Source organism: Pteropus medius, unplaced genomic scaffold (genome assembly GCF_902729225.1).
Source record: "Pteropus medius unplaced genomic scaffold, Ma_sr-lr_union100, whole genome shotgun sequence".
Taxonomy (NCBI): domain Eukaryota; kingdom Metazoa; phylum Chordata; class Mammalia; order Chiroptera; family Pteropodidae; genus Pteropus; species Pteropus medius.
Genome location: NW_024343732.1, coordinates 4,436,760 through 4,455,928, shown reverse-complemented (window position 1 = coordinate 4,455,928; position 19,169 = coordinate 4,436,760). Strand labels below are relative to the sequence as shown.

The following is a 19,169-nucleotide window of genomic DNA, read 5'->3' as shown; positions in this document are numbered from 1 at the left end:
CCATTGTGAATTTTACACTTGTCAAAATGTAGAATCTGAAGTATGGCAGCCTTGAATCTACTCCTACCTAGATGGTTGAATAACACGGTCTGCACAGAATTCAAAACCCTTAAAAAATATTTTCTTAGTTATTACTGGCTGTAAAGACTGAATGAAAGAAACCTGACAATTAAAGGGGTTACTTAGGCTTTATCTAGCAGTAATTATTTTGGGCCCTTTTCACTTTCATAATAAGCCCAAATTCTGGAAAAACCCTGAATTCCAGATATTCTGTATGCTTAGCAATTTCAGAACATTATTAAACAAACACCATAAACATAACTGTCATTAGCACATCATTAAACAAACTAATTTCTTTAAGAGAACAGATAATTCTTTACTTACGAATATCTATTCGTTGTTCCAATGGTAGAGGGTTGTTTGTGCGTGATACAAGCTTTGTAAGGCATGTAGCTGCCAGTAACTGGGAATACGATGACTGTGAAAAGAGGGGGAGGGGAAAGGACTCAGAAGTCAATTTTATTGAGTTAATCAGTCATAAAGTTTTTTATTTGGAGATCTCTGCTTAGATTAAAAAAAAATTAGTTTTGCTACATTCGATCCTCCAGATTTTAGAGGGTCTATCACTCTAAGGAAAAGAGACTCGTATAGCATATATGTACATTTAGCTGACTTCAATCATGGACAAGGAGCAGGGTATGTGAATGGCCTGATCAAACTGAATCTGATATGGATATCTGCCTCACTTCAAAAGGGCACACGCTCGAAGGGATCTTTTCAGAAAAATATTAGGATCTTTTAAAGACAAATCTCTTCTTTCTTTTAAACCCAGAAATATTCTCCCATCAATAGCCTGGTTACAGTGATGTTTCAAAGTTTCACCTCAAAATATTCCCAAAGTCACTTCGAAATATTCTTATAGTATGGTATTAGAAAGAAAGAAAAAAGTATGAGAAAAATACTTATTAGTAAAAAAGTATTAGACCACATTATGCTGTTAATTCCCAAATTATATCTTTATATCAATCAGCTACAGCTTTGGGAAATGTATATGTTTTAAAGTAATTTAATAACAATTATGAGAAAAAAAATGATACCCGTAGCAATAGAAAAGCATTATATTCTTAAATGTGGATTTTAATACATTTTAACCTTATGGAGAATTAGAATTATTTATCTGATCATAATATATAAGAAGGAGCCATATACAAATTCCTCCATGTGTATATTTATAATGCCATATAACAAGGACAGACTCAACCATTAAAATAATTTAGTCAAAGGTCAAGGATAATTTTCTATGAAACTAAAAGTCCTTAAGACAACAGGCTATCCGCAGGTATTACAACAGTTATAAAAATTTTAAGCTTAAGACAAAAAATCTATAAAGGTGACTTTGACATGTGTTTTCTATTCAACACCCCTGAACATGGGTTAAACTGATTAGAGTGGGTATGTCAAATCACTAATAATGCAAGAGGGGCTACTGTCACTATAGAATACAGTGTGTAACTATAACTGTACAATACATAACACGTAAATGGTCTTTACACATAATTCCAATAAATCTGCTAAGTCACTAAGAAGTCAGTAGAGATTAAAAAGGAAGAATCCACTATAATTGTTTTTAGTATTGCACAAATCCTATCTTATGCCAGCCTGCTGACTGTCAACATGAGGATCTGGAGTTAAAATAGCGTTAGAGATGATACTGTGGGGCTCCAGCGGGAGTCAGCTGGAAAGAATAGCTGTGCATCTCTCCCATAGTGCACATCTAGGCGCATCAATCCTGAGATGGAGTGATTGAAAAGAAATATACAAAATACTACGTGTGAAAACAGAACAGAGTACTACGTAATCTCTGACCATGACTCTGTAACCTTCAGATACTTGGAAAAAGAGTTAGCTTCCCCAGCTACTAAAGGATAATTTTTATTTAGACAACTGTAATTTGTTGTATTTACTGCATAATACTGTAACACTACTAATGAAAATTAAAAAACGTAGTCATCCAGAATTCTACCCTCTTGATAAATTAAGAAAGGTCATTTATGTACAGCCTTGACTTCTTGGTAGACGATATGAGGCAGTTCTTAAAAGTAAACAACAGAAAAGGAGTCCCAGAAATTTGATTCAAGATGAAAAAGGACAGAACAAAATATATATATTCAATGAGATTTTCTTGATGAGGCTGTATAGCCTGTTTTTTGCCAATGTGGCAGGTATGGTGCTTTTTCAAAGTAAAATTAAGAAGGCAGAAGCACTTAGAAAAATCAAGGAATGGAAGCTATCCCAATCCACCCCTCAGAACAGTTTCTTAAACCTCTGTCATCCTTTATCCTTTCAAATCTTACGTACACTTCCTCTTTCAAGGAGTAGCTGGCACTTGCTCAGGCAATCAGGGCTGTTGGTGAATTCAACCAAGGCTTTTTCTGCCTGGAGTCGAGTGGTTGTATCTGTGGTTTCATACAGCTGTTTGCACAGATTCTCTAGCTGAGCCAGGCTCTGGAAAAGATCAGTCAAGAAAGAAATCAGTCCAGCCTAGTTTATGAACAAGATACTATGCTTGAAATTACTAGACAAAGATAAAAATAATCAATGAAGAGAGACTTGTTTCTCAACTCTGAGGAGAAGCTGGGTGACCTTAGATAATAAATTCCATTTATAGCTCTCTTTATTTATGCTTTAGAAGACAAAATGATAGAATGCCTAAAGTATCTATATACTTTTTCAGTCACTCCCTTAAGGATCAATCACAAATGATACATTTTTTTCCCTTGAAAATATCCATCTTCCCAAGCTTTTCCAAAAGGTTTTCAAATAAAAATTCAGAACTTATTTATTCCTCAAAATTATAAATACTAGAGGCACTGCTGTAAAACTAAGCACATAAACACACGCTATAGGTATCACAGACATCTTTACACAGTTTTAAATATTTTCCCTTTGCCTAGTAGTTATTAGCTTACAAGTATGTGTATGCATGAAGATGGCCAACCTCTATGAGAAAGCTTCAAAATGCATGTACGCACCTTCCTCCCTGGGTCCCTCATGGCTAAAGTTCAGCAGACTCTCCTGTTGTACTTTAAACTCTTGCTTTGGTCCCAAATTTAAAATGGAAGGGTCAAAATAAATTCAACCCTAGCATATGCTCACACAGAGATAAGACAAGGGAAACACCCCCAAACAAACCCTTCTCTCCAAATCTTGAACCAGTTCCAGGCAGGCAGGAAGGGGATGGGCGTGTGCTTTGGTCAAAAACCTAAAGGGCTGCAAATCTACTTCCACTTAATGTGATGCTTAACACCAAAGAGGAAAGAACTAGTAAGAGTTGACTTAACTATCACCTTTCACTGACTGGAGAGGAGGGCAAATATCGGTTAGTCTTTAAAGGAATGGTTTGGACTTTAAGAAGGAATCTGCGCCTATTTTCTACAGTAGCAAGCAAGATTTGGTTTAAATAGTTTGAGAGTTCCTACTTTTAGAAACGAGAATTCTGACAACGAAAAAAATAATAAACAAACCAACCTGGGTAAACAGCCTAAAATATATTACACAGCTAGTCTGCCCAAAGCTTTTATTATCGCTTTATTTCCTTATGCTGTGACTTTATAAATCACAGCTTTTCCACTAAGCAGGTAAGCCCTTAAGGCAGGATACCTATTTTACTCAACATGATTAATAAATTTCAAATATTAACCCAAAGGAAACAAGAAAGACAAATACTGACACTCTAACATCATCAGTCTCACTTCAGAGAGCCCCCCAAGAACAAACACAACCTCCCACTCCAAAACAAACAAACAAGCCACCCTTCACAACATCTTAGAGTCTGATGAGGCTTATGTTTAATTGGTTCCTCTCTGACTTCCACTTAAGACCTTCAGTTCAAAAGCATAGAGAAAACTGCACTTGCAAAGCTGATCTCAAGTAATGAAGTTTTCTATAAGCTGTACCTGGATTTTCTCACATAGCTTATAAACATAAAGAATACAGAGTAAGGCTAATTACTTACATATATTCCATAAAATGCATGTGAAAGTCAGTGATTTGCTTGCCAATACTGGCCCAAGACACTTCTGACAAATGAATCAACTTAATTATAAATCCCCACATTCTTAAGCAAGAGATTAAATCTCTTTCACAAGGTTTTGTTTCAACCTAGCAGGCAAGTTTTTTTCCCCCCTCCTGATTCACTTAAAAGAATATAAATTATTTTAAAAATAGGTAACACAGAAGACATCAACAGAAAGACACCCTAACTAAAGTGGAAAGACAGCTGTAAAACCTGGTGTTGGGTACTGAGGAGCAGCAGCAGCCTCATAACCTCACAGCCACCACGCACTTTTGAGCTTTCCAATATCCTGAACAGACACTCCCTAAACAGTCACTCTGTTTAAGTTATAATGACTCTCCTTAAAATCTGATCAGTCAGTTCCCCGTAGCACCTCTAGTGCAACTCTTGTTTATGTTTATTACAACAAAGTTGTTCACATGACAATGGCTAAGCATCTGTCACCAGTAGCTCCTTACTGCTAAAAACCAATAAGCAGGTTATGGTAAGCTTTTTTTCGTTGTTGTTTTGTTCTGATTTGCTTTAATTTAGCAGACAAAAACATACTGCAGGGTAAGCATAGTAATGAGTTCTCAGCTCAGGAAACAAGATTGTTAAAAAAAAAAAAAAGTAATTTGACCATTTACACAAACAGTTTTAACAACTAGAGCTCTATTTCTTTGTTTCTAGAAGAACAAATGGGAAACAATTTTGTTTTCCCAAACAATTAGTAGAAGCATCTGAAAACCACGGAGTTAAAAGAGTCATTTCACTTGGGCTGCCCATGCCCTCCCATGGAGGGAGAGAGGCGGAGACATTTACACTACTTTCTTTTGGATCCTCATGTTCCCAAAGCAAATCTAATAGTGAGATTAATTTGAATCACTTTTGGGCCCAGAATAAAATATTTTTATCCTACAATTATAATTACCTATTTAAAACAGTACTTCACATTGTTGTTAGTAGCAACGACACATCCCAGCATCTTTCCCCATTGCTCGGTCACACCTGTATGAAACCTCCTCCTATTCACCAGTTCTCCTTCAGGATATCTATCATGTGATGCCAGGTGAGTCACACAGAAGCCTCCAGAGAAGAATGTCTATTTTCTATTCCTAAGATTGCTAAACCCACAATCCACATAGGAGCTTCCACCTGGTCCCACTGCAACAGAAAAGCGCATCTGGGTGAAATACTTCACAAAACTGGAGGGTGATCTTCAACTAATGAAGTACTGCTTTAAGACAAGAAACTCAAAGCAATCAAACCCCCACATCTAGACCACACTGATTTCATCAACAGTTACAATGAAGGTATTACAAGAATGTATCTTCTTTAATGTTTAGATAGAGAAAAATGCAGCTCAATTATTTTCTTTTCAATATAAGGTGCCATCAGTTGAGACTATGGACCTCAGGAGATAACAATCTATCTGAAGAGATGCCTCTGGTTTAGAGGGAAGTGAAGATTTTGTTTGTATATTAGATGTTATACTACTCCACAAAGCAGAATACCTTGAAATTTATTTTCATTAATTTGTAAAATATGTTTAAAAAAAAAACTAACAGTACAGAGTTTTAAAATAGACTCACTGTTTTAAAACAAAATCCACCTGGAGTTTCCCAACCACAGACTGAGACTCGCTTTTAGGGAAGGTTCGATGACATTTCCAATAAATGCCAAGTACTGAACCAGAAAACAAGCAGACCCCTTGGATGACTAGTCAGATCTGCAGGTGCTCTGAAGAGCACATCCTTAATCCGACAGCCACTGAACCACGACATGATCAGAAGCCACCATCCTATTACAGGTGTAAAGGCTGGCTCAACCCAGAGAAGTTCTCATGAAGAGTACAGAGTAGAAATATCAACTTAGTAGCTGAATTTTCATGCTTAGGATGACTTAAATATAAAAAGAATTGCTAAAAAATCAAGCCACTTTCAAGCTGTTCATACACTCCATTAATTTAGATCTTTCTTAGTTGGAATTTTTCTGTGTACTAGGAAAACATTTGTTAAATAAATTGAAAGAGGCATACTAAACCTGCTAGAAAACGAACAATTTTAAAGACCTATAAGGTTAATAAAATTGATACACTAATTTCTTATGTATTCAATAAGCATTCTTATTGTCAGTGGATATCCAATTATCATAGATTTTTTTTTTAACTAAAAATTTAGTGACAATAATTACTGTGAGATTTAAAAAAACAAGCGGCAAAACAGTATGTAGAGTATATCATTTGTGCTGTATGTTAGAAAATTCATATAAGAAAATCTGGATGAATACAAACCAATTACCTCTGGAGGTGAGATTATGGGAGACTTTGAATTTCTATGTTATACATATTTCTATAACCGCAATCATATATTACTTGTAAACAGGAAAATAAACCCCAACAACTGTACAGATAAGGCGAATTTAAGCCACATTCTTTTCTAAATTAACTCTTCTAATTAGTAACATATTACTATTAACAGCTGATTCTGTTTCCAATCAGAATTCATAAACAAATTCAAAAACCAAAAAGGCAAAAGGCTATTTATTTCAAAGGCTAAACTTTAAAAAAGTATGTCTGTATCTATCACTTTTATTTGTTCTTTCTTACTAGTAATGAATGTTGGTATTTTAAATGGCCTGAAAAGAACATTACATGCAAGGTTTCTTGTTTATAAAGTTATGTAGAAGGCATTCCTGTAGGCCAAAGCCATTTTGGTTTTATACATATATTATGGTACTTACTGCAGTGGAGTCAATAGGGGGAAAGTAGCTGGGTCTCCAGGTGAGAATGTTTACATATGCAAACATATGCAAACTTTATTTTTAAAAGTTCAAGAAAAAGTTTACAAAGTCAGGGCAAATTGAATCTGTACTTTATATGAGGACATCAAAATGGTAAACAAGCAAATGAAAGGTGCTTCATCTCGACAACAATGAGATATCCATTAGAATGACTAAAAAGATCAGGCATTGGTACGGACGTGAAACACATGCAGTCTGAGTTGGTTCAAACACACTGGAAACCTGGCAGTATCCATGAAAGCTAAACATATGATACCCTACGGCCTAGCTATTCCACTCCTAAGGACATACCCAGCAAAGATGTGTACTAAACTCACCAAAAACGCATGTACAAGAATTTTCATGGTAGCAATAAATGTATAGTTCCTAAAACGAAAGCCAAATATCCATCAATAGTAGTATATAAATAAATGTTTCATTTTTTTAACCTGCGTCCCAGTTACACAGGCACATTCATTTTAAGAAAATCCACTTAATTGTACATTTATAATTTGTGTATTTTTCTGTATGTTATGCAACAAGCTTTTCAAAAAGATGGATGAATGCCAGTTCTCCCCAAATTCTTCAGGTGTTTACTTTCATCTTTTTCTGATAGTAATGGAAAACAAGTTCATCGATAACCAGCAAACTGCACTTTAGATTTAGAATGTTTTAGTTTTACATCAATTCATGTTTTTAAAACCATAACTCGCATTATTTTCTCAGTAAATAAATAAAGACTTTTGGATGCATTTAGGGACATTTCATTTCTGACAATACTAAGAGGGTAGGTAAAACTTTCTGGTTGCAGATGCTGTGTAATGTCTATTGCCATAAAACAAGATAAAATACGTATTTTCGGCAAGTGATAACTCTACGCCAGAGCCTTGCATGCATTAGATAAGGATGGCAAGTCTGCTAACATGTGATGTGAGACTGCAAAATGCTACACTGAACTTCAAAATATTAATCAATTCTAACTCGTAATAAACACGTATGATTTTGCATTGTGGGTAATATGCAGCCTAAACACATGTAAACAAATTACTTCATGACATAAACAGCCAGACTAACTATGCCTGGTTACTAAATGGTTTACTGACTTAAAAATTTAACTCAAGAGTTTTTATTTAACACGTCACTAGAAACTGGTTTTGGTTCCTTCTCATAGTCACTCATAGTGCAGAGGAATGAAAACTGCAGTGTAAGCTGAATCTTCCAAAGTACGAGGTTTCTCACTGGTAGCCTTAAACCGGCCCACAGACATTTTTGTTTTTTGTCTGGTTTTTAAAACTTTGGTTTTAAAGTCTGACATAGTTGCCAATATTTCATAATAATATCTGCTTTTCTAGCTTCCTATTAAAAATTAGAAGATCTGATAACACTGGACCTGCATTTTTAAGTGTCAGTAATCAGATGACACCAAGAGGGTGCTCTGGGCAGGGACTCTTTAGGCCACCGCAGTTCCTAGGCACCTGGCCCCTGTAGACATCTGAGTTTTCTCCCCCAGCTTTAATGCAATTTTGTCTCCTATCAGTGGTTCATTCCAGGATGTCAAAGTTAAAAAGTAGAGAGCAATGGTTTAACTTTGGGTACTAACTTTGGCTTAACTTTGGGTACTAACTTTTTGCCAAATTTGGTTAAAACAATCTTCTAAGTATAAGGGGCTAAATAAAACTTAGGCAGAAAGAGAATTAAAAGAGTTAGATTGAGAGGTAAGCAAAATTTGGATACTTGTTTTAGTAACTAACTATGTGACTTTGGGTAAGTTAATCTCCTGTAGTTTTAATTTTCTAATATGTAAAATAAGTGATTTTACTATATTGTTTTTAAAACACTGCCATAGAATTCTAAAATTCTATGACTGTCATATGCTGGTTTTCCTATTTTAATTATATAACTAAATCAGCTTTAAAAGTAAGCAAATATTAAAATTAAAATGATCATGAAAACAATAGTCATGGCAAATTTTTACGAGAGAATTATACTTAAAAAATAAATCAGGTAACACTCCCACACATCCTGCTCACTGTAGCATAGGAGCTTACTAACAACTCAGTGACCCAGCAGCAGGAATGAGGATGCTTTTGGAGTACAGGGTCAGTAACAGTTAAGACCTAGGATGTCAGACAAATCCTTGTTCCTCTATTACTAACTGTGGGAGTATGAATAAGTAACTCAAATCTTTCGAACTAGTTTTCATTTCTTTTAAATAGAAATAACATCCTCTTCACAAGGTTGTAAAACTCAATGAGGTAATATAATCTATGTAAATTGTTAATTACAGAGTTTATTACTAGCTAGTATCGATTACGTTGGCTACTAAAAACTCTGGAGAAGAGCTTTTATAAGCACATGCATAAATACATATAAAAACTGAAATGTTTCTTCTAGAGGGGTTATAAATGCCTTTCCCTATAGGGCTAAAGGGACTGGGGACACAACATACAAGTGATCTTCATACTTTGTGAATTCCATATATGTAAATTTACCTACTTGCTAAAACTTATTTGTAACCCCCAAATCAGCACTCACAGCAATTTTGTGGTCATTTGTGGATATGCTTGGAATGGCGAAAAATGTGAGAAGCCTGACATACAAATTCCCAGCTGAGGCAGAGCACAGTGACGCTGCGCCTTCTTGTTTCAGCTCTCATACCATAAACTAGTGTATATGGCTTGTGTTTTATTCAGCGCCAGGTTTCTTACAGTTTTGTGCTTTTTGCTGATGATTTTGCTGTTTAAAATGACCCCCAAGCATAGTGCTGAAGTGCTGTCCAGTGTTCCTAAGTGCAAGAAGGCTGTGTGAAAATATGTGTTAGATAAGCTGCATTGAGGCCTATTAAACAAGGTGTTCTTACACAGAAACACAAATAAAACAAGGTTGTAGGCTGACTGGCTGATGAAAATACTGTGACCAGGGGATGGCAGGAACCTCAGCCTGTATTTCCTCTAAGAGCGATGGTTTAGCATTTGCTAAATCAGTGTTCTTGGCAACTTTATAGAATATAACTACCAGGAATAATGAGGACTGATTGTATCTCTGGCATCACTGGGTGGTGTTCAGCACTTATTTCCCCACAGAAATGATTATATTGCCACTGTTACAGGCATTTGTTCAGAGGTATTTATTAATTTATGTAACTTCCATATTAATGTCTATAATACTCAAATTCTTGCACACTGACTCAAACGTTTGCTTAAACTGCCATTTATAATAATTAAGTATTGCGATTTTAGTTAATGAGTACTAATGCACACACTTCATGGAAAGGACAAGAGTGTGCCTCAGTGTCTGGTACACAGTAGGAGCTTCATAAAGTTGCCTTACATGAACAAGTCTAATTTTTTCAAAGCTTCTGAAAGGACTTTGTGTTAAAATGGCAGATTGACCACACATCTAATTTTGTTCCCTCCCCAAATCTAACTGAAACAACACTAAAGGGATTTTTTAAAAATAAAAAGTCATAATCCCACAAAAATTATGATGAGAGGGGACAATATCAAGAAAATTTTGGAATCCAGAAAAATCGGTGACAGCTGACTTGACGGAGGAAAGTCAAATCCCTTGCCAGGGTTGCAAAAAGCTGCACACCAGCCTGATTTTCGCTCCGTGCTCAGATATTAGGGTGGAGTGGACTGGCCAAAGCAAGGAAGAACAAGGGGAAAGTGTTTGTGAGAAGTCAGATTCCCAGATGTCTTCCCCTGCTCTATACCTCTGAATGACTGTCCCTCTTTCTCTGAACTGGGAGTCACGTGCCAGTCAAAAGCACATTTGAAGATGTGGGTATCATATAGTTAACAGGTTGATTAAGTGGCCAAATGCACATTAATGCTTCTGTGTCTTCCCTTATTGGGTTCCTTCTACCCAGATATGCCAGTGTCCGGACCATACTCTGTAGGCAGGAGTTGAAAGATTTCCCCCAGAAATCTTGTTAGTCACAAAGGAAATACCTAAAGATGCACTGATACAGGGGTCACCCAATAAAAGGCACAGATTACCATACTGCGATGTCTCAAGCAGACAACCCTTACCTCCACACTAAGAGCTTCCAATTGGCTTTGTAGACTCTTAACCTTGATTTTGAGCAAATCATTAAGGATTACCAGAAATGTGAAGAAAACCTTTAACATGGAAGACAAAAGACCCAAAATGGAGTCGCTTATGCTAAGCCCCATGTCACCAAACTGAGGTTTAATTAGTTTCAGCTCTCCCAGAAATGGAATCTTAACCCAGTCAATCAGGAATTGCCCGATCAGCACTAGTTAGGTAATCTACCGCACAGACCCCTGTCATTCTCTAAAGGATAGTAACTTTGCAATAACCAACCTGGTGTGCCTAGTTTAAATTTCTTGTTCCTGTTCCCTTTAAAAGTCTTTCATTTTGAACAGCTCTTTGGAGCTCCTTTCTGTCTGCTTGGTTGGATGCTGCCCAATTCAAATAGATTTTTGCTCAAATACTCTTAAAAATTTGTTTAACATGCCTCAGTTTACCTTTTAACAATATCGATCTAAACCAACACATAAAGAACAACCTGGAACAAACAGAAATTGTGCAGGAAGAAACTTAAAAAAAATTAATAACGAAATCAAGGTGGGGAGGGGGAACATATTAAGCGTATCAAAGAAATAAGAAAATATATTGCAACTGTGGATTAAAAACAAGGTGCTCCAAAAAAAGAAACATTCCAGAAACATAAAAAGAGATCTTAGAAATTAAAACTACATTAGCAGGGACCAAATATTCTATCAGAGGATTGGAAAACAAGTCTCTCAGAAAGCAGAGAAAAAGGACAGAGACTAGAAATGAGAGAGCAAAGATAAAGTCAGAGACCTAGTTCCAGAGGTCCAACATCTAATTAACAGGAGTTCCAGACAGAACGGAGAATAGTGAAGGAGAGAAATTATCAACAAAATAACTCAAGAAAATTTCCTAGAACTGAAGATGATCGGTTACCAGAATGAAAGGGTCTACCAAATGCCCAGCATTAGAGATGAAAATCAAGTCATACCCAAGGCTCCTTACTGTGAAACCTCAGAAACCTGAGGGACAACAAGAAGTTCTATAAGCTGCTCTGAGGTCGGGGACAAAGAACAAAAACAAAACCCAACCCAGGTAACGCATGAACGAGCATGTATCAGATGGCTCTGGACATCACAAAAGCAAAACTGGAAACAAGCCAACAGAAAGATGCCTGCAAGGTTCTGAAAGAAAATGATCAACATAGAAAGCTATACACAGTCCAACAAGTAATCAAGTGTGAGGGTAGAAAAAAGCTTCTGCAGGCATAGAAAACCACAAGAATGCTTCTATTAAAGAATGTGCTTCACGCCAAAATAGGAGCAATCCTATGAAAAGGTAAACATGGAATGCAGGAAACCAGAACTGTAACACAGAACGGGGACATCAAGGGATCCCTGGGATTACATTATAACAGAGAGACAGATAATGAGCCATATTTGTGATAAACAAATACCTAATATAGTAGAATAGTAGGTGGTAAGTGCTGTAAGGAAAAAAAAATAAACAAATGAAGCAATGTAAGGAAGATTTGGAGTGGGAGGGGCAACTCTCATTGAGAAAGTGGCATTTGACACTTGAAGCAAATTAAATTGTTGCCATGTCATTATCTGGGGGAAGAGCATTCCATGCAGAGGGAACAGCCAGTGCAAAGACCAACGACGGGAGGGGGCTTGTGTGTGACTAAAGCTGAGTGAAGGACGGAAAACCGTGATGGAGAAGGAGCCAAGTGTGGGTCACTTCAGCTTTCCCTTGGAGTGAAGGGAGATCCTAGCATGACAACTGTGTGCTACCCACCCAGAGCAACCAGGCCTTATCTAAGCAAAGCAGCTCGAGGGAACAGTCATGTTCAGGAAGTCATCATCGAGATCCAGGACGGAATACCTGAGTGAGAGTTCTTATGTTAAGATTTCATCTTAACCTGTGTTGAATTTTAGTTCACAGACAAGCCCTCAACTGACAAAATAACCACTCTCTATTAAACTTTAGAAAGTTTTACTACAGAGTTGTGTAATCATTTTAAACTAACATTCCAAGGACAAAGGCAGTTGTACAACATTAAAGGATGGCTTTGAACTTAATACCGTATGGTATAGTTACTTACAGCACTTAAAAGCTATAATAGGCTTCAGGTATACAAATTTTGTACTCTATGATTTATAAATGGAGTGCCGATAAGAAGAAAAAAAAGAACAATACACTTGGTTTTTGCCACTTCACTTTCTTTATAAGAAAGGTTGCCTCTCAAATGCCTTTTATGAAACTTGATTCTGCCATGCTGACAGTATTAAAAGACCAAGACAAAAATGGCTGAGTCAGGGAGTAGATTATGTAGGCCAAGCAGATCACCTTAAGAAAGGAAGCCAACACCCAGACATTTGGGAATCCAAATTTGCAGTCTGAAACAATCACATGAACTTTTCTGCCATATTACCACTTCCCTAATAACCTTGTCTTTAAAAGCAGGTCTATACAGGGAGAACAATCCTATAAATTGTTCAATACTCCTGTTGAAAGTGTTAAACCACATCTCTAACAATTTAAATTGGAATATACTGTCTATTGATATTAACTAGATTTTTTCCTTACAAATCTAATGATTTTTACCACATAGCAATTGTGGTCAAACAAGTGACTTCTAAAGGTCAGAAAGTGCTTCCTTTCCAACCTGGGTCTGGCAGAATGGCTCCCTCAAAGGGTGGTGCGAAGAAGGGCCATTCTGCCATCAACAAGGCAACAACCAGAGAATACACCATCGACATTCACAAGCACATCCATGGAGTGGGCTTCAAGAAGCATGCCCCCCTCAGGCACTCAGAGAGATCTGGAAATCTGCCATGAAGGAGATGGGCACTCCAGATGGGCACTGACATCAGACTCAACAAAGTTGTCTGGCCCAAAGGGATAAGGAGTATCCCATACTGTATTGGGTGCAGTTGTCCAGAAAACATAAGGAGGATGAAGATTCATCCAACAAGCTCTACACACTGGTTACCTACATACTGGTTACCACTTTCAAAAATCTACAAATAGTTAATGTGGATGAGAACTGCTGCCTGTTGAATAAAGTTATAAAACTGCAAATAAAATAAAGGTCAGAAAGTGATAGCCCATTGGTTAAGTATTAAAGGAAAGAAAATGTGTGAGTTGTACAGACTTTCACTTAATTTAGTCCCAGTTTCCAAGAACTATTTGTTTTTGAGTTCTTTATTATTTAAATTATACCATACTGTTGGGCCAGTGTGCATTTATCATCTTAATTTTATATTCTTAATATCGATTTGGGACAAGATTCAAACTTTAGAATACTGGAGGTATTCTGTGCAGAATTATATTAAAATATTAAAAGTACCATTTAAATACTGATTTGTATATGAGAGTGAAGGAAGTTCTCAAACACACAGCACCAATTATATGAGGCCACCAATCATTACACAAGCTTCTTTATTATGTTTTACAACGACTAAGAAAGATCTCAGATTCATGTACTTATAGTTTTATTAATAGGCTAGCCAAATAAATGCAACTGGCCTGGTGAGTATTCAAGAAACTTCAGGAATCTTAGGGTTCCCCACTTCTTTTTATGTTACTAGTTCTTACAATTTCCACTGCTGATAGAAATTGCATTTACAAAAAGCAACTAATTTGCTTACGAGAATGAAAAGAACAGCCACAGACTGGGAGAGGAATCTTTGCAAAACATATATCTGAGAAAAGACTGGTATCCAAAACATAAAAAAAACTCTTAAAACTCAACGATAATGACCCAATTAAAAAGTTGGCAAAAGATCCGGACAGATATCTCACCAAAGATGATGTACAGATGGCAGATAAGCTTATGAAAAGATGCTTAACGTTGTACGTTATCAGCGGAATGCATATTAAAACAACAGTAAGATACTACTACATACCTATTAGAATGGTTAAAATCCAAAATACTGAAAACACCAAATGCTGGCAAGGATGTGGAGCAATAGGAACTCTCTCTCATTCATTGCTGGTGGAAATGAAAAACAGGAGGGACAAACTGGAAGACAGTTTGGCAGTTTACAAAACTAAACGTGCCCTTACCATGTGTCCAGCAGGGGACTGGATAAATCCCTTGGTATTTATCCAAATGAGTTGAAGTCTTACGTCTACAGAAAAACTGGCCTGACTTATTTCCCTTACTGGTCTTTTATATAACATCTCTGATGTTCTGCCCTCCTTTCAAAATTATGATATAATTCTGGTACACTTTGAAAACTGAAAATACTCTATAAGTTCCTGCATCTTAATGATGTATGTCTCTCTTGGAAAAAAAGCACGACACATCACCTAAAGAACAGAGTTTATAGTAAATTTTAGCAGATTTGTTGCCACATATGCAACAAAAAGCACAACTAAAAAAATGTGTACCACATACCAGTAAAACTGATTTTTGAACAACTTTAATGTTTTCATTTACAAACGTGTTGCAGGAAATGACTATAGGTGTTTTACCATTTCTCACATCCTAAACTGGTGTTTTTTTGAGCCAAGTTCTCACAAAAGAAATAGGGCAAACCCAACAGATATTTTAGAAAAGAATAGTGACACTGCTCAACAGGTAGCTGATGCTAGGGAGGAACTTTTCAACAATGTGGGACTGGTACTGGATGATTTTTATTTAAATTTCCCGAGACTGGGCTCTGTTATCGCCATCGCTCCTCTATCTTGATTAACTGCTGTGTCTCCATCACCTCAAGGGATTCTCATTGTTCAAACAGTATCAGGATCTTCTCTTTCACAGTCAACATAGCCATAAGACTCAATTAACATACACTTTATATACTCATAATTCACATAGGATCTTAATTTAAGTTCCAGTACCATAAATAACACATATACTCTTCAAAAGTAGTTTTCTGAAAATACTGGGCTGACATGAGGCTCTGAAAAAACAGCAGCATTTGGAGACTCTCAATAACAAAACAGTTGATACACTTTTATGGCTATGGGCTTCTCCAAGTACGACCGACTGTGACAGGCTGCATCAGTGGGCAGAATGGCAGACTAATGAAAAATAAAACAATGAATTTGAAAGTTAGGAAAGAAGGGTTTTTAACTGGTGGTTTTTATGTGCAGATCTACTTTAGATTATTTATGTGACACTGGAAGTTTCAATTCTTGAATGAGACGTCTCTATCACATAGGAAACGGGAATCATTCATTTAACACATATCTGAGTGCCTACTATGTGCCAAGCACCATTCTAAATGCTTGAGATATATCAGTGATACATCTTGGAGCTGACATTGTAGTGAGGGAAGACACATCATAATAAACATAAATGAATTATAAGGTATGTTAGAAGGTGATAAATACTATGGAAATAATAGAGCAAGGTGAGAAGGATTAAGAGTGCATGTGGCGATAGGGGTAGGAAGAGGTGCAGTATTCAACAGGGTAGTTAAGGTGGGCTTCATAGAGAGCTGAAAAAAAAAATGAGCCAAAAGGTTTAGAAAGTGAGGGAGTTAACTAAAGAGCTAAGCACATCTACTTATGACTCCTAACACGGACTCTCTATGGCTAAGACAACACACATGCGGTCCTCACAAGGGAAAGACTACCACTTTGCTGGGAACCAACTGTGTGTTAATCATGTGCTACACACTTAAGACAGAATATTAAAATCCCATTGGTAGTTATTCTCATTTTTAAAATGTAAAAGGCAAATAAAAATTTTACGTGAGTTTATTTAAAGGCTATTGAAAAAGAAAGAGAAATATATGTATATATACTATACATGTAATATATAGTATATATATTAAACATATATAAACATACATAATATGTTTAATTCATTGAACTAATGCTGTTTTTTGAAATCAATGGTGGTTTATTGCAAGATACTTCAATTTGAATTCATCCAAAGAATCCAGTAACATTTGCAAGCTGATAAAGATAACTTGAAACTATTATTGACAATCTAGCAGCTGAAAACAGGAATAATTCCAGAAACAGACATGTGACCTACACCTCTCAACATAACCTAACAAATCTTATTTGATGGGGAGAATTTAGTTTTCTCTTTAAGGGCACAAAAAACAGCTCCTGTAGCTTAGGAACAAAAAATAGTCTTTCAACGAATGATACTAATGACAAGTAAGTTTTTAGGCAAGTGTTTCTCTGAAAATGTCCTTAAAAGCCTGTGAAACAAATGAGATTAAAGAAACTACTTCTAAGGACACAAAATAACTTAAGATCCACTCCGCCCAACTGGATAGTGATATATTTCAGGGTATGGCCATCAGTAAAGTCAAAAAGAAACCCACCTAATATGTATGCTATTTTGTTTTAAAACCACAAACCAAACCTAGATCCCAGTAAGAATGACCTTAAAAAACATTCTGGAAGTTAAATCTTTGTTCCTACTTTGGTGATTAGGTTTAAAGCAGAGTGCTCATAACTATCTACATTTTATTCAGAAATGTACCTCTCAAACTGCAATAAACTTAAGTTCTATCTGAATCTCCCTACCAAAAATAATCAACAGTGTTCAGTAAAGTTTAGAACTGAACAATCAATGAAAGTGAGGCTTGAAGACTGAGGGAGAATGCTTTTATAAACGATGCCCTTGACATGATTAAGCTCTACCTGACTCCTGGCGGAGTTATGAGCAGCAGCTGCCAACACCTCAGTCGTTACAAGGGGGAAAGTCATGAAGGAAGCACTTAGTCTTTAAAGCTGGTTATCACTACCTTTTCCACCACACTACTTTCTCGCCCACTCCCACCTCATCGTATTGCTTTTAACCAATTATGGCATAATCAATGCATAAAAGTAACTTTTATTTGAGTGGTAATGATGGCAGTAGTTACTTGTCAGTTTCATATTATTTAACACGTAGGCTCTGGAGAAAGGCCGCTATGCCAGTAGTTAGCTCTGGGCAGGCACCAAGCTAACCATGACGTCTGGGTCAGCCTTTGCTGGTTGCTGGAGAAACAACTAAATCCCAAAGAGCAAAAGTTGGTGAAGTCAGGAAGATCTGTGCTACACAAGGAACAAGAGTCACTTAATTAAACTTCGCAGGGTGAAAATAATAAACTAATTTTGCCTATAATATTAATTTCTGGAACTGTGTCAGTTTATGAGATTTTCTAAAAAGTGCAATTCAACAGTGAAATAGAAACCAGAAGCAGAGGGCATCTAGAGCTTTGAACAGAGATTAGCAAAGCTTTAGGAAACTGAGTTGTGGGAACTTGCATCTGTTCCTATCTCAGGACCCGTATGCTGCCAGGAGTCCCCAGGCCCAGGGAAGTATTTCCTAGTAATGACTTAAATACCTATGGATAAAGCCACACATTCAATACCTGTACTCTTTATAGAGTACTAACTGGCTTCTTAAGGATCCTTGAAGGAGCCAAACGGTTTCTTTCAAATAATTCCATGTCTACTTCTAGTCTGAGAACGTGTCATTACCAAATCTTGCAATGTCTTCTGGTGTCTAAAATATTAAATGAATTCAGGAAGATTCTGGCACAGATGCTTTTGGTAGGATGTTAAAGTCTGGCCTACTAATACTTGTTTTTCTGGAGGAGGTGAATAAAAAACAAAACCCAAAAAACCTCCGATGAAACCAGAAAAGCTCAATACCTCACTTTGTATGAGGTTGAGCCATATGAAAGTGCCAAATATCCAATCATTCTTGTTCTATAAAAATGGAAATTTGATGTGGTTCAACCCAGTATATAAAAATGACACTTTAAAACTCCTTCAAAGTACTTTGAAATTCGTGTCCTGCTTCTAATTAAGATTTCATTTTTAGATCAATATATTACAGTGAGACCCATTACAAGTTAGGTAAACAATCTGAATTCAAATCTACCTATTCTAAATGTACTTTTCATTCCTCCTCAGTACAAAACCTCTGGTCTCTGGCTTTCAGATCCATCAGACTCATTCTTCTGGACTTGTTACAAGCTCTGCTTGCCACTCTAGTTTTTGGTTTCTTGTTCATTTCTGTAGATGGTCCATGTGTGCTTGACAAAATTGTGTATGTCTATCAAATTCAACCTATTGTGTTCAAATCTTCTGTAGTTTCATCTTTTTGGCTCCTTGCCCTGTCCATGACTGAGTTTTTACTATGACACTGGAGTTGCAGTTTTGTCCTATACTTTTATCAGTCTTTACTTTATATATTCTCAAGCTATTTCATGAAATACACCCAAGATTGGAGTAAGTCCTGTTTTTTAGTGACTCTTGGCCTCTAAAAGCTTCCGCCAATTATGTTATAAATTTCTCCTCTCACTTTGTAGATACCCTTTCTGTTAATGGTGTCTTTTGATGAAGT

The 19,169-nt window shown here is 36.5% G+C and overlaps 1 protein-coding gene and 1 pseudogene across 2 annotated transcripts in view; one reads left to right on the top strand and one right to left on the bottom strand.

Annotated features, from left to right (window-relative positions):
- Nucleotides 1-19,169, bottom strand: part of XPO7 (exportin 7) — a 78,835-nt gene that overhangs the window by 32,027 nt on the left and 27,639 nt on the right. For both annotated transcript variants that reach the window (XM_039868012.1, XM_039868013.1), the window contains exons 2-3: nucleotides 2,359-2,505; nucleotides 385-478 (exon numbers count right to left, since the gene is read on the bottom strand). In XM_039868012.1, the coding sequence (XP_039723946.1) occupies nucleotides 385-478; nucleotides 2,359-2,505 (241 nt within the window). The remainder of the gene's footprint in view (nucleotides 1-384; nucleotides 479-2,358; nucleotides 2,506-19,169) is intronic.
- Nucleotides 13,538-13,947, top strand: LOC120606455 (60S ribosomal protein L31-like; annotated as a pseudogene).